The following is a 21,593-nucleotide window of genomic DNA, read 5'->3' as shown; positions in this document are numbered from 1 at the left end:
CTTTGCCAGTTGTATACTCCTTGGGAATTCTCTGACAATTTAGAGTGAACATTAATTCTCCCAACCCTGTAGGGTTCCATTTAATGCCTTACAGCAATGATTCATTAAAGCGATAGTTTTATTAAATGTACCTAGCTAATTTCTAGGACTTAGGGTAAATATATCACGAGCCTGGTGACAGGCAGGGTATTTAGTCTTGACCTAGCCTTTTCCCTGCTTCTTTAAGAATATCCAGAATGCCAAAGAAAAGGTAAAAGCGCATTGGTTACTCAACTGGTTTAAGGATCTGGTCCAGATGCTGGCCCAGCCTAGCCATGTGTAACTACTGTCTGTGCCTGATGATGGAGGAAGCAAGGAAGATCCTCCCTTAGTGCCTTCACAGGGACTGTGGCTGTGCCAATACCTTGGTTTCAGACTTTTGGCTTCCAGAACTGTGAGAGAATACATTTCTGTCATATTCAACCACTGAATTATGGTAATTTCTTTCAACAGCCCTACCAAACCACTATAGTTAGCCTTCTAAACTCTCCTACTATACACACAGCCTGCTCTCCAGCCACATTTTCCTGTTCGTCTCCAGCTTCATGCTCCTGTTTGCCTCTTTTCCTTTCCTGTATTGCCTCAAAGCCTTTGCACATGCTGTTCCAGTGTGTGAATTGCTCTTCCTTCTTCAAATAGCTCTCCAAGATTTCTTCAGGGAAAAGTTCAAGGACCCTCTAGCCCTGCTTGCCAGCCCCCATTAGGTCCCCTCTTGGCAGCATACAACTCATTTCATAGCCCTTAGCATAATTTGTACCTTTATTAGTGTGATAATCAGATTCTGCTTCTCTACCAAATTGTAAGCTTCATGAGAACAAGAACATCCCTCTCCCCTCTTACAGCCCCAGTCTAGTCCTGAGCTTGCTATGCCATAGCAATCACTTTTTGGATGAATGGCCACTGTTCCAGAGGCATCTCCAGACCCTGGCAGACTCTCACAGTCTTTGAGACAGCTGCGGGCTAGGTAGGATGATCATATTATTTACCCTCCAAAATCCACCACTTCTGAGAATGAAAAGGGGGCGATTAATGATTACAAGTCACCTGGTTACAGTCCTACAGGTAAGGAGTTGTCCAGATCAAAAGAACAAATGTGAAGGCAGGAGGATAACTAGAAAGGGATGCAACTAGAAAGGGACGTGCTACATTTTGGAAAGAGAGGGAGAGGATCATTTAAATTTGCTTAATTGCCTCTGCAATTTTCTTTGCTTTCTTCTACACCATTATTGTCTGGCCTTCTCTCAAGAATGTAAACCCTTATAGCACAAGTGGATTAAGGATCCAGCATTGTCCCTGCACCATCTTGGGTCGCTGCTGTGGCTTGGGTTTGATTCCTGGTCTGGGAATTTCCAGACGCCAGGAAGAGCTAAAAAAAAAAAAAAAAAGCCCTATGAGGTCTGGGACTTGACCTCTTGTTTGTTGCTCTGTCTCACACTTAGAAAATTCCCTGTTGCATAGCAGGTGCTCAATAAACATCTAAATGAACGTACCCACAGCTGAATGCTGTATCCTAAACGAATAATGGATGAAGAATCAAAACAAACCGAAAACCAAAAAAAAAAAAAAAAAAAAAATCCTTACAGTTAGAAAGCCTATGAGTTTCAACACTAATACGGGGCAAGAGGCGGAACTGCCAAGGTCTTGGGCTAAGGTTGCAAGAATGAAGGCCCCAGTGGCCCCTAGGCTGTTGCGCAGTTGAACCGAGCCTTCACTTCACAATCCACCCACTCTCGACACCCTCTCTCTGGATGATAGCCCCGGGCCCTCCGCCTCAGCCCCTAGGACCCCTGTAGTCTCTGCCCAGCTCGGACGCTCTGACCCCAGCCTCCCGCTTCCGAGAATCCCATTCGAACTGGGACCTCCGTCCCACCCCTTCCGCAATCTCCTCCGCCAGGCATCCCCAGCCGCCCCCATCTCAGGTTGCCGAGAATCCCAGGACCCCGCGTTTCCCCTTCCCCGGATCTCCTCGGCCCCGCCCCCGGCCCCGCCCCCTCCCTCGCGTGGTCCACGGACGACTCGCGCGGCACCGCGCTCCCCCTGCGCCCGCCTCTGCGGCTGCGCGCTGGTGGGGCCGAAGCTGAGGGGAGGGGGTCGTGCTGGGGGCGGGCGGAGCTGCTGTGGCGGCGGCGGGAGACGGAGTGAGCCCGGTGGCTGCGGGCAGACCCGGAGGGAACGGAGGTAGTGGTCATGTCTCGCTACACGAGGCCTCCCAACACGTCCCTGTTCGTCAGGAACGTCGCGGACGCCACCAGGTGAGCAGCGGAGGGGCCGCAGGTTGGGCGCGGGGGAGGGGCGGGTACCGGCCGCGGCGCGGAGCCTGGCAGCGGCTTGGCAAATCTGCCCCGCAGCTCTCCGCCGGCCAGGCCGAGGCTCCCGGCGGAAGAGCTCTTCCTGGGGCCAGTGGAAGCGCTCGCGCTACTCGGGGCCTGGGCGGGACTGGCGCCTCCGCCCTCCAGGCTGGCGTTCCGCCCCGGCGCAGCACCGCGTCCCGGCCCCTCGGGCCGGCCGGTGCCCATCCCCTCTGCGAGGACCGCCGGGGTGCTGGCTGCCCCTTGCCTGGGAACCCGGCTTCCTCCCCGCCTCGGGCTCCGCGTGTTTTCCTCAGGCGGGTGCCTGCATCTCAGTCCCTTTGTCGCCGTACCGGGATAAAGCCGCGGGTCTTACCGCCTAGATGGGAAGGAATTGGGGATGGTGAGGACGTGTTACAGAATAATGCGCACCTTGGGCCTTGCGATTCCCTTTCCCAGTAGTAAGTGGTCTTGTCTACTTACAGGTGGTGCTGGTTAAATTTTATATGTTGCACAATTTTATAGTATGTACAAAAGGATACTATATAACTTCAGTGATTGAGGTTTATATGGTTTTCTTTAAAGTTCTGAGTGCAATATAAACATCCATCATAATGGTTTGGATAGACTTCTCTGGTCAATTCTGATGCTCTCAGCACCACCCCCCCGCCCTTGGAGAATTCATTCGATGTGGTACCTAAATGTAGATCTTAAGAAATGACTTCATATAGCAGTGTCTTCCTCCCTCACTAGGAGCCAGAAGGAATGCGGGGGGCATTGGGGTAAGGGGCATTAATAGACATTTTCATATCACTGGGTTTATACTTAATTTACTCCCCAGGCCCCCCTGACCCCAGTCATTATATATATGCAAGATTATTTTATTATACACAAGGGAAAGCTAAAACTCAGTTTTAGTGATTTAACCCGGGGTTTCACGGCTAGAAATATATTGGAGCCCTTGAATCCAGAGCTATCAGGAGTAATCATCATGATTTACCTTTGAGAAGTGAATGTTAACGGTTTAAAAATTTGAGCCCTGCTATTACATGTGTCACAACTATAGACTGTGAGTTAATATACCTTAATTAACCTCCAAAAGATGCCTCTGCTTATATTTCTTCTCTCAACCTGTTTATCAATACATTACATTACAAAACAGGCAAAATTTATAACTTGGGTAAAGTTAAAAAAAAAAATTCCCACCGTTAAAAAGACTACTAGAGGAGTTCCCGTCGTGGCTCAGTGGTTAACTAATCCGACTAGGAACCATGAGGTTGCGGGTTCGATCCCTGGCCTTGCTCAGTGGGTTAAGGATCCGGCGTTGCCATGAGCTATGGTGTAGGTTGCAGCTGCGGCTCCGATCCCGCTTTGCTGTGGCTGTGGCTACAGTTCTGATTGGACCACTAGCCTGGGAACCTTCATATGCTGCAGGAGCGCCCTAGAAAAGGCAAAAAGACAAAAAAAAAAGATACTACTAGAATATTGAATAAACTCAAGCCTCTCCAATGTGTCTACAACAAAGAATGAAAGGTTTCCAATTCTAATGTGCCACGGGGGCCAGCCAGGTAATATGAATAAATTGTCAAGTTATGGCATGATAGGATGGTGTGGACTGTGGCAAATAGAAAAGAACCGGTGCCATCTCAAGGGGACAAGGGCTGCTACCAAGTTTCAGCTGGTAACTACTAGGTAGGCACTTGAACTTGTTGCCACATCTTAATTTTCAAAAGAAGTCAGAAGTCTATATTTTGTCTGTGTAAACGCTGTTTAAAAATGTTGGCATATATTAAGTTGAATCATATGAAATTCCCACTTTTGTAGATTTAAACGCTGTAAAATATTGACAGTTTCATATTTTAACATTTTAAACATCATGCTGGCCACATAAAACATATGTGCAGGTGATACATGGCCTCTGATCTAGATAATCAAGACTGGCGATTGAGATTTATTGATTTATTTTTCATTTTTTTTCCACCACTTTCTAGCAGTGCCATTGGGGGACAGTCAAAATCTAGGAGGTTTGTATTAATGAAATTATAATAATTGCTAATGTTTGTTGAGTACTCATTGTGTGTCAGACACTGTACTAAAAACTTTGCATGTATTATCTTATTAAATTTTCAGTAACCTTACATAACGGATAAGAATCTGAGGTTTAGAGAGATTAAGGATCTTGCCTAAAACTGCACAGCTGTTGAGTAGTGTTATGAGAGGAGTCATGACATGTAACCTCAGTTAATAGCTTTTTTGTAGAAGGTGGCATATAGTGTAAGTTATCTAGCAACATGACACCTAGGCATGTTTATAATTAACTTTAGCATTTGGTATGCTCATAAAATTACTGGGAGAAATGTTTAAAAAACAGTATAAAATTATATGTGCAGTATGATTTCAATTACGTAAAAAATGAAGAAAGAAAAAAAAAAACTATGTATGGAAAATGAGCCTGGAAAGAAATCCATTTGAGTGGGTTTTGTTTGTTTTGTTTTGTTTTGCTTTTTAGGGCCATACCCATGGCATATGGAAGTTCCCAGGCTAGGGGTGTAATCGGAGCTGTAGCTACTGGCCTACGCCACAGCCACAGCAATGCCAGATCTGAGCTGCATCTGTGACCTTCACCACAGCTCAGCAACGCCAGGTCCTTAACCCACTGACAAAGGCCAAGGATCAAACTTGCAACCTCATGGTTCCTAGTCAGATACATTTCCGCTGTGCCACGATGGGAACTTCATTGAGTGGTTTTTTTTTTTTTTAAATCCTGTTTCCAGGTTTTATTTAATGTTAGTTTTATAACAGACCCAAATTTTATTTAAAGTGGACATCTTAATATATATGATAAAGCATAAGAAATTCAAACACATTATAGGTTAACATAAAATTTGTTAGGAATGAAATTGAACCCAAGAACTAAAGAAAGATTTGAAAATGCATTTTATGGAGTTCCCTAGTGGCACAGTGGGTTAAGGATCTGGCATTGTCACTGCTGTGGCTTGGGTTGCTGCAGTGGCAGGGTTCTAACCCTGACCCTGGAATTTCCACATGCCATGGGCACAACCAAAAAAAAGGAAAAAAGAAGGATTTTACAGTTTTATAATTTGTGTTACATTTCTTTTCACTGGTGAAGCAAGATGTGGATCAGGAAGAATATTCGTTTTAAGTCTTTGCTTTTTTACTGTATAGAGTAATTTCATTTTGATGCTTAAAATCATGGTAGGTTGGGGAGCACCGATCAAGTACTTCTCTGATATGTGCTTAGTAGCATTCTTTGGTTACATGTATATGAAGCTACATTTATATTGATATCAGTGGTGATGTAGAAAAAGCATTAAACAAAATCCAGCAAGATTCATGATAAGTCTCAACAAACTAGGAATAGAAGGGAATTTCCTCAACTTCATAAAGGACATCTATAAAAAACATATAGCTAATAACATACTTAATGATGAAACTGAATACTTTCCCCTTAAGAGCAGAACACAACAAGAATGTCCAGTCTCAAAATCTCCATTCAGCATTTTATTGCAGATCCTTTCTGTTCTTTCTTTCTTTCTTTTCTTTTTTTTTTTTTTTGATCTTTTTAGGGCCACACCTAAAGCATATGGAGGTTCCTAGGCGAGGGGTCGAATAGGAGCTGTAGCTGCTGGCCTACTCCACAGCTCACAGCAAAGCTGGATCCTTAACCCACTGAGCAAGGCCAGGGATGGAACCTGCATCCTCACAGATACTGGTCAGATTTATTTCCGCTGAACCACAACAGGAATTTCTATTGCAGATCCTAACCAGTGCAACAAAGCAAGAAAAATAAAGACATAAAAATTATAGTGGTTCGAATGTGGCTCCGCGGGTTAAGGATCCAGTGTTGTCAGTGCAGCAGCTTGGATCGCTTCTGTGGCAAGGGTTCAATCCCTGGCCCAGCAAATTATGCATGCCGCAAACATGGCCAAAAAAAAAAAAAAATGATAAAGGTAACCTGTCCCTATTCTTAGGTGACATTTTTGTTTACATAAGGCTACAGTAATTGATGTTTTAGTGAGTTATCAGGATACAAAGTAAACTTCTGTTTCTCTATACTAACAGCAAACAAATAATGAAATATTTTTAAAATTCCACTTACCTTAGTATCAAAAAATATACTTAGGAACAAGTTTCACAAAAATGTAAAAACTTGTACTGAAAATTACAACATACATTGTAAATCAACTATAATTTTAAAAATCTTGAAAATTACAACATGTTGCCAAGAGAAATCAAAGACCAACGTAAATTGATAGTTATACTATGTTCTTAGGTTGGAAGACAAAATATTGTAGGTTATCAGTTGTCCTCCAATTGATTATATTATAGATTCAAGACATTCCTGATCAGAGGCTTTTAAAAAAGTAGAAACTAATAAATTCTAAAATTTATTAATATGCAGAGGATCTGGAATAGCCAAAAGATTTTTAATTAATTTTCCTTTTTTTTAAGGCCAAATTGCAGCATATGGAAGTTCCCAGGGCTAGAGGTTGAATTGGAGCTATAGCTACAGTCTACACCACAGCCAGTGCAACACCGGATCCAAGCCACATCTGTGACCTACTCCACAACTTTCAGCAGTGCCAGATGCTTAATCCACTGAGTGAGGTCAGGGATTGAACTCACATTCTCATGAACCCCATGTCAGGTCCTTAGCCTGCTGACCCACAATGGGAATTCCACCAGAATAATTTTGAAAAAGGTTATTGAAACTGGAAGATGTATACCCACTGACTTAAAAATGTACTAAAAAGTTACAGTGGTCAAGACAGTTTGATATTGGTCTAAGGGCAGATAAATAGATTAATAGAACAGAGAGTCCATAAATAATCCACATTTATAAAATCAACTGCTTTTTTTTTTTTTTTGTCTTTTTGCCATTTCTTGGGCCGTTCCTGCGGCATATGGAGGTTCCCAGGCTAGGGGTCTAATCGGAGCTGTAGCCGCCAGCCTACGCCAGAGCCACAGCAACGCCATATCCCAGCTGCATCTGCAACCTACACCACAGCTCACGGCAATGCCAGATCCTTAACCCACTGAGCAAGGCCAGGGATGGAACCCAAAACCTCATGGTTCCTAGTCGGATTAACCACTGAGCCACTACGGGAACTCCGTGAGTCAACTGATTTTTGACAGAGACACTAAAGCCATCAGAGAAGGGAAAGTCTTCTCAACAAATGGTGCTGTAACAACTGGATAACCATATAGAAAAAAAATATACTGCAGCCTCTGCTTCACATAATTCGAAGTGCATCATCAATTGAAATGTAAAAGATGAAATTGTAAAGCTTTTAGAAAGAAAGCATTGGAGAATATTTTCATGACTTGGGAATAGGCAGACATTTCTTATAGGACAAAGAAAGTAACATAAAAAAAAGAATATTAATAAATTAGATTTCACCAAAATTAAAATTTTTATTCATTAAAAAATACCACTAAGAGGAGTTCCCGTCATGGCACAGTGGAAATGAATCTGACTAGGAACCATGAGGTTGTGGGTTCGATCCCTGGCCTCGCTCAGTAGGTCAAGGACCTGGTGTTGGCTGTGAGCTGTGGTGTAGGTTGCAGATGTGGCTCGGATCCCGCATTGCTGTGGCTGTGGTGTAGGCCGGAAGCTGTAGCTCTGATTAGACCCCTGGCCTGGGGACCTCCACATGCCACAGGTGCAGCCCTAAAAAGCAAAAAAAAAAAAAAAAAAAAAAAAAAAACAAACCGCTAAGAGAGTAAATAAGCAAGCCAAAGACTGGAAGAAAATATTCACAAAACATATATCTCACAAAGGACTTTTTCTCAAAATGATAATGAACTTTTACTGAATAAAAAGACAAACATTATTATTAAAAATGGGCCAAAAGGGAGTTCCCATCGTGGCGCAGTGGTTAACGAATCCGACGAGGAAGAGGTTGCGGGTTCGATCCCTGACCTTGCTCAGTGGGTTAACGATCCGGCGTTGCCGTGAGCTGTGGTGTAGGTTGCAGACGCGGCTCGGATCCCGCGTTGCTGTGGCTCTGGCATAGGCCAGCGGCTACAGCTCCGATTCAACCCCTAGCCTGGGAATCTCCATATGCCGCGGGAGCGGCCCAAGAAATAGCAAAAAAAAAAAAAAAAGGGCCAAAAGCTCAGAAATTTCACAAAAAAATGTATGAATGTCCAATTAGCATATTTGTCACTGGGGAAATGCACATTCAAACCACGGTGAGATTCCACTTAACACCCACTTAAATGTCTAAAATTAAAAATACTCATTCAGTTTATATGCTTCAGAATGGCAAGGATTAAAAGATGTTAATGAGGAGTTGGATCTTCAGGAATTCTGATATGTGTTTTAAGGAGTGTAAGTCGATTTGGCCACTTTGGAGAACATGTAATGAAGCTGAAGAGAGGTATACTCTCCAGTCCGGCAATTTCATTGTTAGTGGTACATCTCGGAGAACTCTGCAAGAGCTCTAGGAAGCACATGCATCATAATGTGCACCACAACCCAGAAAAGGGAGCATCTTAAATATTCATCCCCATAAAGCTGTGTGAATAACTTGTGGTTTATTCACAACAATAGCAATACAAGGTTAGAATGCATGAACTAGAGCTATGTGGAGAAATCTCAAGAGAGGAAAAGGCAAGGTGCAGAATCTCACAAATACCGTTTATATGCATTTACAGTAGAAATAAAAAGTTATGCAGAGGAATGAGAAACACCAATGATTGTTTCTAAGGTAGAAGAATATATCTTTATTTCTTAAAATCTACTAAAAATTACAGAAATATGGCAAGTATTTAGATATGATAAATATTGATGGTGGATATATGGGTGTTTGTTTTATTATCTCTATACATTTATGCATGTCAAAATAGATCACACCAAAAATAAAAAAGTAAATGAAACAAAACTACAGCTGACAGGTGAGGGAGTGGAGACAGTGAATGGGAGCCAGCTATTTTGAGAAGCTTTGTTTCTTCAGACTTCTGGGACTCCAAGCCTGTGTGACACACATTGTTCCAGCCTCCTTCTTTGTATTACCCAGGATCCTTTAACTGTCAGCCACTCACACTTAATAGAGGGGATTGGTTGCCTCTGCAGACTTTCGTTCAATTTTAGCTTTGCTACTGGCTGGGTGCACTTCTGGGCAAGGGAACTGCTCTCACTCATAGTTTCCTTGACTGTTAAATGGTAACGATAATGTGTTCTGCCCTCATTAATACAGCAAATGTATGTCGAGCACCTACTGTGTACCATGCACCTGTGCTATGTACTGAGATATACTGGTGAAGTCCCTGCTGTAGAAGTGATTCTCAACCACTGAGCCTCACACTTGCCTGTGAAACCCTTAAAAAATTAAACATAACTGGGGCTCACTGTGGGAAGTACTAATTAAGTCAAGGATTAATGTTTCAGGCTGGAAGGCCTGTTTCTATAACGTCTCCGCAGATAATTTGAATATTCAGGTGTGGCTGAGAATCTTTACCCTATAGTCTGTGTTTTATGGGAACAGGAATTGTATTTTACTTGTTCTCCACCATATTCCTAGAGCCTGGCCCATATTATGGACTCAGTAAGCATTTGTTGAATGAATAAATGGAAAAAAAAAAAAAAAAGACATTGTCACTGTCCTCTAACTAAAGTTAATAGTCTTTCAGGGAAGGCATACAGTTAAATGTTATAGTGAGTATTAAATGAAATGATAATAATAAAAGTGTAATAAACTTGGTCATGGTGTCTACTGCACTGCCTTGTATATAGTGGCCACTTAGTCAATGTTAGTTGAATCTTTACGTAATAACTCCTAAATCCATATCTCTAGCTTTAATCACTGACTTCCAGTCTTAAGAAGAAAATAAAATTAGTATAATTGGTATAATCACAATTTTCATTTGCTTACGGAATTCTTCGGGATGTTCCACCATCACCTGAAATTTGGCATTTCTAAAACAGAAAGTTTCTTTTTTTGCCTCTGTCTTCTCTCTTCAATCTAATTCTCTTTTCCAGCTGTCTCATTTTTGTCATGGACACCATCTTCCACTTGCTCAAGTTAAAAGCTTAGCAGCCATCTTTGGGTCTTTTTTTCTGCACAGTATGTTTTAAAATACTCATCATCTAAGTCATGTTTTGTGCTCATAGCTTGATCTTGAACCTCTAAAATCTCCAAAAGGTGGTAGGGTATAGTCGTTAAGAACCCAGACTAGTGTCAGACTGTGGGAGTTTGATTCCAGCTCTGTCATTTGCTGGCTTGGTGACCTTAGGTGCATTTATCTGTTGTGCCCTCATCTGTAAATAACCATAGGGTTGTTCTGGGAGCTAAGTGGTCTTAAGGTGAACAGTGGCTGTATGTACGGTAATTGTCAGCTATTAATGCTAAGTAGCTTGTCTCTTCAGTTAAATTGTAGCTCCATAAAGACAAATGTCATGCTACGTATTTCTTTGGTATCCCCTCTTTAGTACCTATCACAGTAGAAGGCATGTAAGTCAAAAATACTTGTCACATTCGAGAATATGGAGTTATTTCTGCTTGATGTTTATTAGTAAAACATCCATTTTTCTCTAAAGCATGAGGAATAATTTTAGAACTTCTTTAGAATCTAGTTCTTGCTGTCTGAAAACAACTTTATGTGAAATTATAGCGAGGCAAACAAATGCATTCTTAATTAAGTAATTAATAGATAGAACTCTATATATTGACAATTAAAAAGTCTTGTAATAGGAAAAACTTTCAAAAGTGGATGTGCTGGGTCACCGGTTTCCCCAGACTGTCTCAGCGTATCAGCCACCCGGAGTGCTTGTAAAAATACAAATTTCCAGGCCTCCTGAATCAGAATCTCTAAAAAGGAGACCTGAGAATTTGTTGTTTTCTTTCTGTTTTCCTTCTTTTCTTAAACCCTGGGTGATCCTGTGAGAGAGAATTTTAGATAATGCTAGTTTAGATAATTTTCTTTTGAAGGTTTCAACTGGATTTCTGTAGGCAAATTATTTTAATCCAGCTATTCATATTTCTTTGCCTTATTTCTAAAACACTTCAGGCCTGAGGACTTGCGCCGTGAGTTTGGTCGATACGGCCCTATAGTAGATGTTTACATTCCACTTGACTTCTACACCCGCCGCCCAAGAGGATTTGCTTATGTTCAATATCCTTTATTTTACTGAGTCCATGTGAATAGACTGCATACATGTGCATAGACATATATGTATTCAGGAGCGTATGTTATGAGACTAATATTGCCTAATTAAATGTGTTTATTTCTTTATCTCAGAAAATCTAAAGCAGTCCACAGTAGCTGGCAAGAGCCCCTCAGTTTGAACCAACCTGTTAGCTAGAATCCAAGCATAAGCCGAGCAGGCGAGACAAAAGGCACCTAAAGTTCAAGCATCAAGGAATAAAAAGGGAGGGTGGACACAGATATAAAGACCTGGAAGAGGGGAAGTCTTTATCAAGCAAAAGACAAAGCCAACACCAGGTTGAGACTTCGGCTTTCCTACATTTACTCAGAGTTCCAGAGTCAAAGCCAAGTCTGATTTTGTTGGTACTGCGTCTCTTATAAAGTCCATCTTGCAAGCCCTAAAGAATAAAGGTCAAGGTTCAAGATCAAGTGACATTGAGGTAATTGCCAAAGTCTCATTTCGTATTGCATTACTTGAGCTTTTTCTGTTTTCTATTAAAAAAAAATTAAACCAGTGAACAACTTTGGAAATACAGCTATTTAGTAGTTTTATATAGTTTATTTCCATTTTAGTGAGGTTTAATATATAATTTATACAGATATGGGAGTTTAGTGGGGTATTCTGAACCAATATATGTAATTCCAGGTTTTCACAGATTACTTTTGTGTTTCTTTTATAATTATATCCCAAGTAATAAAAACATAAAGGTATTTTAAAGCAGTAGGTTCAGAGTTAAGTATGATCATTTTTAAAGGTTCAGATTAGTTTTGAATATATGTTTTAGCTCACTTATGTTTGTGCACTTTTGTTTATAAGAATTCCCCCTAATTTTAAAAGGCCTTTTAATTTTAATTTCAGACTAAAGGCTTCTGCATGCTGATTTTTTTCAGTGAAAGACCGGATAAATCTTTTACCTAAAAGAATGGAGTGAGTCCTAAACAGTTTATTTGATAATGCTAGCCAATGTTGGACATGTATTTTCTCATAATGTATTTCAAATTATACATGCATATTACAGCTGCGCTAACGTGTACATTAAAAATACAGTTACACATTTGTTTCTGTTCTTATTTTTATATTCCCTCTTCTAAATCATAATGGGGAATTTGTTTTGATAACAAAAGTAACATTTTTTCTGATTATTCATATTATATTGGATATGTGTGCTTAATAGCTTGAACTTATTTTTCCTAATAACTCATGTCACATGTAAATAATTCTTTAAAAGTAATATTTTTACTTGATATCTGATGTTCAAAGTGTCCTTAACAGCTAGTCATATTTGAAGATGTTCGTGATGCTGAAGATGCTCTATATAACCTCAATAGAAAGTGGGTATGTGGCCGTCAGATTGAAATACAGTTTGCGCAAGGTGATCGCAAAAGTAAGTGTGACTGAATAGTAGATCTTGTTTACTCAGCAGAATCAGTTTCAGCAATGACAGATTTTTTTTTAATTTAAAATTCTTTCAGAATGTAAAACTATTTGAGTGGTTTACTTATCGAGGTTTTCGGGTAATGAGTTATAAATCTTGAACTTCGTATTCTAGCACCAGGCCAAATGAAATCAAAAGAACGTCACCCTTGTTCTCCAAGTGATCATAGGAGGTCAAGAAGCCCTAGCCAAAGGAGAACTCGAAGTAGAAGTTCTTCTTGGGGAAGAAATAGGCGGCGGTCTGATAGCCTTAAAGAGTGAGTACAGAATACAAGAGGGTTGAAAACTTCATTTTCTCATATTTCTGGAAAGCATTTTAAAGAGTTTTCAAAACCAGGCCACCAGAATCATTTTGTTTAATACACATAAAGAATCAACTTTTGTAGAAAGATATGGTCTTCTCTGTTTATCATGTGTTATTATTTTAACTTGAGTTTGTTAGCTACTTTTCACGGTTTTCATGACAGACTTTAACCTTCTTAATAGAAAGATAATATATACTGAGTAAAAAGCAAAAAATTTTAAAAACGTATCCTTGACAAATGAGGATTTTAAAAAATAAAATTATCCTAAGTGAACCCCAAAATTAAGAATTTTGAGGTCTGATGATTAGAAACTCATAAGAAATATAGTATAATCTCTTGGGAAAGGAAGTTGACTAAAATTAATATAACTCAATATATTTATAAAAGGCAAATAATTTTCAAGAATAAATTCCAAATATGGTGGTATTGTAGAAAGAAGACATAAAAGTAGTATTTTGGAGGGAAAGAGATATTTGCAACTCAACTATTTTGCCTGCTAGGAGTTTGTTTCTGTTGGAGTAATAGTAAATCACAATGGAAATTAATTACTTGGTAAAGCTATTTGAATAATAATTGAAATTGTATAAGCATGTGCAAATGCTTAAACACTCTATTTATCTAGTCTTAATGCTGTAATTTTTTCATAGGCATGTAGAATTTTAAGGTGAATTCTGTTTTTAAAGAGTGATCAGCGTTTACACTAGTATCCTCTCCGTGAGTAACAATAGTTGGCTCTCCTGGACCACGTGTAGTACACTTAAGCTGCGTAGGACAACATAGCCTCAAATCAGAGCTGATCACACCAGAGCTGCTTTCTTTCACACCAGTCCCTCCATTCCTAAACTCCAAGAGCCTAAACAGGAAAAAGCCCGACATAGGATGTGTGTACCAGAGCCAGACAGAGAGTTTTTGCCCCAAGTCCCTTGTTCTGGAAATAAAACTGTGAAGTGGGCTGGCTTCAATCCCTCCAGCCAAGTGGAAAGAAAAGATAGGAAAGAGAACCACACCCACATTCTATGATTTTTTAACATCCTGATTGCTAGAAAGTGTGGCCTATTCAGAGCCCTAGAATCTTACATGTCAGATTAGTCCCTCTCCTTGGGTGTGAACCAGATGCTTTAATTTTGGCTCATTCTTAAGGAGGCATGAAGGTAGGAAGAAGCCTTAAGCTCCCTTTATAAGCAGAGAAAACCCAGGTCAGGATTGAGCCATCATCAAGATTTGTGAAGAAATGTTTAGGAACAGTCATATTGTGTTCTAGAACTTAATTTTCTTTTCTTTTCCTATCTTTTTAGGGCCGCACCCATGGCATATGGAGGTTCCCAGGCTAGGGGTTAAATCAGAGCTATAGTTGCAGGCCTAGGCCACAGCCACAGCAACGCCAGATCCAAGCCCACATCTGCGAATATATCATAGCTCAAGGCAATGCCAGATCCTTTAACCCACTGAGCGAGGCCAGGGATCGAACCCGTGTCTTTGTGGATACTAGTTGGGTTCGTTACCACTGAGCCATGGACAGTTCGAACTCCGTTAATTTGTTTATTATATTTTGATAGTGTAAGAATATAAACCTCCCTCATATCTATGGAGAATAATCCATTTTGTCCCATGACTAAGAGAAAGCCATTTTCCTATTGATAGATTATTTGGGATTTTGATACTGATACATTCAAATTGTATTTCTAGGACCTAAAATATGGTGAGAAAAATTAAGAAATTTTACCTACCATAAGTATAGGAAAGCCACACCAATACCAGTGCAAAGGACATGAACATTGTGAGAGTGATGTTCAGCAGCTCACATTACTATAAATGAATAAATGGTTTATATACCAAAAATCAAAGTTGATGTAATGTTGTACCTAAAGCAGCACTGTCCTAACAAACTGGCCTTGGTGAAAAAGACTTATTTTGTAAAAGAAGAGGAAAAAATTGCCCATCTGATTCATTAAGAATATAAGCTGTTTACAGAAGCATTAGAGCCTTAGTTCAGTTTTTTCTCCTCATTAATCTAAAAAAGTGGATATTCACAGCATTTTCTGCCTTCTAGTGGTGTAAAGTATACTGCTTGCCTAGAGAAAAACGAAAAAGTTTCTGTCAGTTGTCCCAATCATCATAGAGTATAAGGAATAGAAAGAACCACATTTTCTTGCATGACCATTCTGCTTTTTATTAGTTATAAGACCATTGCTTAACCTCTCTGACCTCAGGGTTTTTCATTTGCAAAGTTGTATTATTATAGAGAATGCAAATCTTACCTAGCTCTTAAGGTTCATAAGGATCAGATTGTGTGTGCGTGTACAGATCAAAATATGTATGTCTAACATATGTAAGTGTATTCAGTATATGTAGTGTATTATCTTGGACTGAAAAGAGGTCTCTTCTTTTGCCTTTAGTGGGTATGGGAAATATCTTGTTGAGTGCTATCACTAGACTGAACTCTTGGAAGAGCAAGAACTTTTGTCTTATTTATGCTTATATCCTCAGCACAGTCATTAGTCCCTCACTCATATTAGGTATTCCATAAATCTTTATTGAAGTTGTGTCAGTGAATGTGTACATATTCCTAAATATTCCTGAAAAATAGTAAAATTGCCCCTCAGTCTTTAGTCCAAATATAGCATACTTTTTTTTTTTCTGTGTTAGATTTTTCCCCCCAAGGAAATTTTTCCATTTTGTTTTCTACAGCTGTCTACAACAGGAATGAAATTTAATAAATTCTTTAAAAAACTGTACTTTTTGAAAAATAAAAAGACTGTGCTTTTATTCTAAAATGTATTCTAGATCAGTGTATTTATGCTTTCTATTGCTCTATATTCCTTCCTGTAGTTCCACGCTTCTACCTGGGATTATTATCCTTCATCTTAAAGCATTTTTACTATTTCTTAGAGTACAAGTCTAAAGACAGTGGATTCTTTCAGTTTTTGCTTATCTGAAAACATCTTTATTTTACATTGATTTTTGAAGGATACTTTGTGGGAAATAGGAGTTAAGTTGGCAGGAACTTTTTCCCTTTCTTTAATGTCATTGCATTGTTCTGATATCCATAGTCTTTTTTTTTTTTTTTTGTCTTTTTGCTATTTCTTTGGGCTGCTCCCGCGGCATATGGAGGTTCCCAGGCTAGGGGTCCAATTGGAGCTATAGCCACCGGCCTACGCCAGAGCCACAGCAACACCAGATCCGAGCCGTGTCTGCAACCTACACCACAGCTCACAGCAACGCCAGATCGTTAACCCACTGAGCAAGGGCAGGGACCGAACCCGCAACCTCATGGTTCCTAGTCAGATTTGTTAACCACTGTGCCACGACGCGAACTCCCATAGTCATTCTTAATGTTGCTCCTTGGAAGGTAATGAGTCTTTTGTTCTCTGGCAGGTTTTCAGATTTTTCTCTGACTTTGATTTTCAGCAATTTGACTGTGATATGTCTAGCATAGTTTTCTTTGCATCTCTTCTACCTGAGGTTTACCGAGTTCCTTGTGAGTTATTATGCTTTTCATTGGTTTTTGGGAAAATTCTAGGTTGTTGTTTCTTCAAATATTGCTTCTGTCTTACTCAATTTTTCCTTCAGGCGTGTGACTGAGTACAACATAACTTATACTCTGTTCTGGATTTTTTTTTGTTTTTTGTTTTTTTTTTTTTTGCTTTTTAGGGCTGCGCCTGTGGCATGTGGAAGTTCCCAGGCTAGGGGTCGAATCAGAGCTACACTTGCTGGCCTACAGCACAGCTCATGGCATTGCTGGATCCCTTACCCACTGAGCTAGGCCAGGGATTGAACCAGCATCCTCATCAGTACTAGCGGGATTCGTTTCCGCTGACCACAACAGGAACCCCCTGTTCTGGATTTCTTAAAAAATTTTTTCTCAGAGTTCCTGTTGTCGCTCAATGGTTAGCGAATCCGACTAGCGTCCACGAGGATGTGGATTCAATCCCTGGCCTTGCTCTGTGGGATAAGGATCCGGCATTGCCGTGAGCTGTGGTGTAGGTCGAAGACAAGGCTCAGATCCTGCATTGCTGTAGCCGTGGTGTAGGCTGGTGGCTACAGCTCCGATTAGACCCCTAACCTGGGAACCTCCGTATGCCTCAGGTGCAGCCCTAGAAAAGACCCCCCCAAAAAATTTTTTTTTCTCGTTGTGTTTCACTATAATGTTTTTCTAATAAGGTTTTTTTGTTTGTTTGTTTGTTTGTTTGTTTTTTTTTTTTTGGTGGCCACATTTGTGGCATATGGAAGATCTCAGAGTAGGGAATGAATCAGAGCTGCAGCTGCCAGTCTACGCCACATCCATGACAATACCAGATCCAAGCTGCATCTGTGACGTACACTGCAGTTTGGGGCAACATTGGGTCCTTAACCCCCTGAGCAAGACCAGGGATCAAACCCACATCCCCACAGAGACAATGATGGGTCCTTAATCCACTGAGTCACAGCAGGAACTCCTAGATTGCTATTGAATCCATCTGATGACTTTTTAAGTTCAGATATCATATAGTTTTGATATTCTAAAATGTCCATTTGTTTCTTTTTGTAGATTCCAGTATTCTCTTGAAATCCTCTGTTTTTCATGTTTTGTCTGTATTTTCCTCTTATTTTCTTGAATATGCTAATCGTAGTAAGAGTTTTAAAACTCTTCTGAATAATGCCTGTATCTAAAGCGCTTTGAGTCTGTTTATTTTGTCTTTTATTTTCCGTAGCTTCTAGTCATTTTTATCTGTTTTTCACAGACCTCATAATTTTTTTTGAATGTTGGACATTATTGATGAACAATTAGAGAGGTTTTGGATGCTATCATTCTCCAAATAGAGGTGTTTCTTTCTAGCAGGCAGAGGATGGCAGATCATCTTCATCCTCTCACGGCTTGGATTGAGGCGTTGTTAGGGCTGATCCAGTTCAGCTGTGCACTTACTCCTAGGGCATGATCCTCACCTGTGGGATAATGCCCTTCTGTGTTCTTAACTGAAAGCCTGAGTCATTACTCACAGCTCCTTGACCTTTGGGGGGCTTGAATTCTAGCCTCTCTCACCAGCACTGTGTATCTAAGAAAATTTCAGCTCGTTTCTTGAATCTTCCAGATACTGTTTTTTTGCTGATCTCTTGGAGTTTGATCCTGTCCTGCAAATTAGAAGATGGCCAGTGGCTTGAGAATTTGTAGGCAGATTTCAGCAGGGGAATGGGGGTGGTTGTCTACAATTTCCTCATCTCTGGGATTTTGTCTCTCAAGTCCTAGCCATTTTGGTGGCCCTGAATTCTAACCACTGTCTCTTCAGCTTAGTATAATAGCCATTTTCTAGTTGGGCTCAATTCCCCCTTCCTGGCGTTTAGAAAATGGTCTTAGGAGAGGAGCCGTGGTTTGTAACCCCTCAAAATCTGCTTGTGTTGGTTATTCTCCAGTGCCCCTAAATGGTTGTTTTTATAAATGGTGTCTAGCTTTTTTATATAGCTCTTTTCTAAGGGAAGGCTAGTCTAGAACAAGCTGCTCAATCATGGCAAGACTCAGAAGTCCTGCATACATCTAGGTTTTTGTTTCGATAAACATCATTTGATAAATATAAAATAATTTTCTTTGTCTCTTATCTCTTTTCCCTTCTGATTTTCATACCTTTTAGGAATTGTGTGGCCCAGACTAAATATGCAAAATAAGTATATTTTTCAGAACTGACTCACTCACATTTTAAGGTATATCTAGCAAAGTAAAAATCTTTTGGTCAAATATTACAAACTTGTACTTAGTTTGAACCAAAAGCATATATAATAAAATTAGAAATGTTTCTTTTCGCTTTTCCAGTAAAAACATATTTGATATATAAACTATGTAAGTTCCTAGAAATGTTGTTTCCTAACCCGTTAACTTTTTTTGTGTGTGAAATATATACTCTGACATTATGGATGTTTGCAGGTCTCGACACAGGCGATGTTCTTACAGCCAGTCTAAGTCTCGTTCCAAATCACTCCCAAGGCGGTCTACCTCAGCAAGGCAGTCAAGAACTCCAAAAAGGAATTCTGGTTCTAGAGGACGGTCAAGGTCCAAGTCCTTACAAAAAAGGTCCAAGTCTATAGGAAAATCACAGTCCAGCTCACCTCAAAAGCAGACAAGCTCAGGAACAAAATCAAGATCACATGGAAGACATTCTGACTCCATAGCAAGATCCCCATGTAAATCTCCCAAAGGCTATACCAATTCTGAAACTAAAGCACAAACGGCAAAACACTCTCACTTTCGATCACATTCCAGATCTCGGAGTTATCGTCATAAAAACAGTTGGTGAACAGCAACAGAACAGTGCTACGTAGTCTTTCATATAAGTTATTAAACCTCTCATTATGTTAAATAAAAATTCTTTAAGGCCTACAGAAAATGTGAGTTGGCATTAGTTACTTTGGGCATGTGCAAGAAATAAAATCTCTCTAGCTTGGGTTAATGAAGATTTGCTTTCGATTTGTCCACACCACAAATTATGATGTGAGTCATGTCCCATTTTATGGACCGTTTTTGTTTACATTGTAGCAGAAGAGTACTTTTTAAAGGAAATGGATAAAATGGAGCTAATTCAACTTGGATATTAAGTATTAGTAATAATAACGAAAGTATTTTTTACTTTAAAGCACTTTACTTTCATGTAAAAAGTAATTAAGACTGTATAATTGCATAGGGCAAACTTAAAACTATTTGACACCTTATATCTCCTTTGTCTTTTCTCTTTAAACTTGGACCAATTCCTGATGCAAATTAGTTCATATTAGAAAAATCTGACATTTCTAAAAATAACACTTAGTTATATAGAGATCAAGCATTCAAAAGATAATTCTTTCCTGAGCTCAAAAATGTTTTTATTTTTACTGGGTGAAACAGTATAGATAAGTTAACATTAAATTGCACCCTGTACCACGTTCACTTACTTCAGAAATATCAAAACATTTTAAAAATACTGAATTTTGAATGGTTGGAGACTACTCTAAACATTGTGTGCAACACTCCAAAAATATTATATTAAGCCTTATACATTTGAAGAGTGGTACATTTTGTATAAAAACCATATTTTATACCATTAATTCTACATATGTACTTTTCATCTACTGCTTATTAACATTTTCTTTTTAGAGCTCTAGCTCAAGGCTTTAAATTGTATAGAGTAAGTCTTATTTATTTTTGAAAGTGTTTAGTACCTTGTATTAAGAAACTCAAGACTGCATCCTCAAAAGAACAACTTTGCAGTATTGGGATTTACATTACACTGCCCTTCATTTTTTTAAGCCAAATAACTGAATTGATATTCATTGCTTTTGTAGTGGTTAAAACCGAGAATTTCTTTAAAAAATGTGTTTGTAGTTTCTGTTTTTCAGAGGGTTTTGGTAGTATTTGTGATAAAATGGTTTTGCATATTATTACAGGGGGTATATTTATAGAGTTCTGCTTGTGTACCTTGTTGAATTATACTGAAAATTAAAAATTCTCAGCCCATACAGTTAATATTTGTATCTAGAGTGCTTCAGGAAAAAATGTCTTCTATTTTTAGCATATAGGAGCCAATGTTGCTTCTATTTGTTTTGAATACAAATTCCACTTTTTTTTGCATTTTACATCCTATGTTTAAGAAACAACTTTACAAAATAATTTATATGATGGTAATATTTAGACAAGTACTGTAAATTCGTGTATACTGTACTTTCTGAATATAGGTTTTCTCTAATCATAGCAAAATTTATTTCAAAACTATAGCTCTTTGAAGTGTTTGAATGTAATAAAATTTAGTTATAAAATTATGTGGCACCATTGAAAATTGAAAGGATAGTCTGAAGAAAGCAAGACAAATATTAATAGTAATTTTTTGTATTTCCTAAATAAATATTTGGGTTTACACACACATATATGTAGTTATTCCAAATACTCACTAGGAATTGATTATGTTGTCTCTACTCTGCATTCAATCATTCTATCTTAGTAGAAAGTTAATAAGGCAGTGTTTCTGAACATACTTATCCTTTGATTTACCTCTGATTTGGTTTTCCATTGTAATTCCTAGGCTGCTTTGGAGGATACTGTTTGGTTCGATGGAAAACTGGAATGATAATAGTCCAGACTTTTTTGAGCATTTACTTGTGCTTAGCATTGCTCTCTGTTTTACATTTTTCACTCATCACAACAGCTTTATGAGGTCAGTACCATTGCAGATAAGGTAAGTGAGATGCAGAGAGGTTAAATGACATGCAAGGTCACACAGCCATTAGGCTTTGGAGCTGGGTGGTGACTGGGCTCCATCCTGCCCTCCCTGATCACCAGCTTGTCTTTTTGGAAAAGTCTTTGACAGATACATGCTAAACTAAGATAATGTTTAGAGGGAAAGGAAAGAATAGATTAGG

The 21,593-nt window shown here is 39.3% G+C and overlaps 1 protein-coding gene across 2 annotated transcripts; it reads left to right on the top strand.

Moving 5' to 3' along the window:
* The first annotated feature begins 1,923 nt into the window (after window positions 1-1,923).
* On the top strand, window positions 1,924-20,832 carry SRSF12 (serine and arginine rich splicing factor 12). 2 transcript variants are annotated; one of them, XM_047760968.1, is made up of 6 exons: window positions 2,206-2,291; window positions 11,592-11,938; window positions 12,358-12,426; window positions 12,772-12,883; window positions 13,049-13,190; window positions 19,132-20,832. In XM_047760968.1, the coding sequence occupies exons 5-6, from the start codon at window positions 13,060-13,062 to the stop codon at window positions 19,499-19,501; spliced, it is 501 nt and encodes a 166-aa protein (XP_047616924.1). In that variant the 5' UTR covers window positions 2,206-2,291; window positions 11,592-11,938; window positions 12,358-12,426; window positions 12,772-12,883; window positions 13,049-13,059; the 3' UTR covers window positions 19,502-20,832. The 2 variants fall into 2 exon arrangements, with proteins under 2 accessions (XP_047616916.1, XP_047616924.1); XM_047760960.1 differs by lacking the exons at window positions 11,592-11,938; window positions 12,358-12,426 and adding an exon at window positions 11,361-11,465 and having other exon boundaries at window positions 1,924-2,291; window positions 12,780-12,883.
* The last annotated feature ends 761 nt before the right edge of the window (window positions 20,833-21,593 follow it).

This window comes from Phacochoerus africanus, chromosome 2, assembly GCF_016906955.1.
Source record: "Phacochoerus africanus isolate WHEZ1 chromosome 2, ROS_Pafr_v1, whole genome shotgun sequence".
Classification (NCBI taxonomy): domain Eukaryota; kingdom Metazoa; phylum Chordata; class Mammalia; order Artiodactyla; family Suidae; genus Phacochoerus; species Phacochoerus africanus.
The sequence above is the reverse complement of the archived record's forward strand: the minus strand, read 5'-3'. Positions and strand labels throughout refer to the sequence as shown.

Excerpts from the sequence above, each read along its gene's own strand:
- SRSF12 (XM_047760960.1), top strand. The coding sequence starts at position 2,227 with ATGTCTCGCTACACGAGGCCTCCCAACACGTCCCTGTTCGTCAGGAAC. Across the intron at positions 11,466-12,779 it reads AGAGGATTTGCTTATGTTCA|ATTTGAAGATGTTCGTGATG; the intron begins ATATCCTTTATT and ends ACAGCTAGTCAT. Across the intron at positions 12,884-13,048 it reads TGCGCAAGGTGATCGCAAAA|CACCAGGCCAAATGAAATCA; the intron begins GTAAGTGTGACT and ends TTCGTATTCTAG.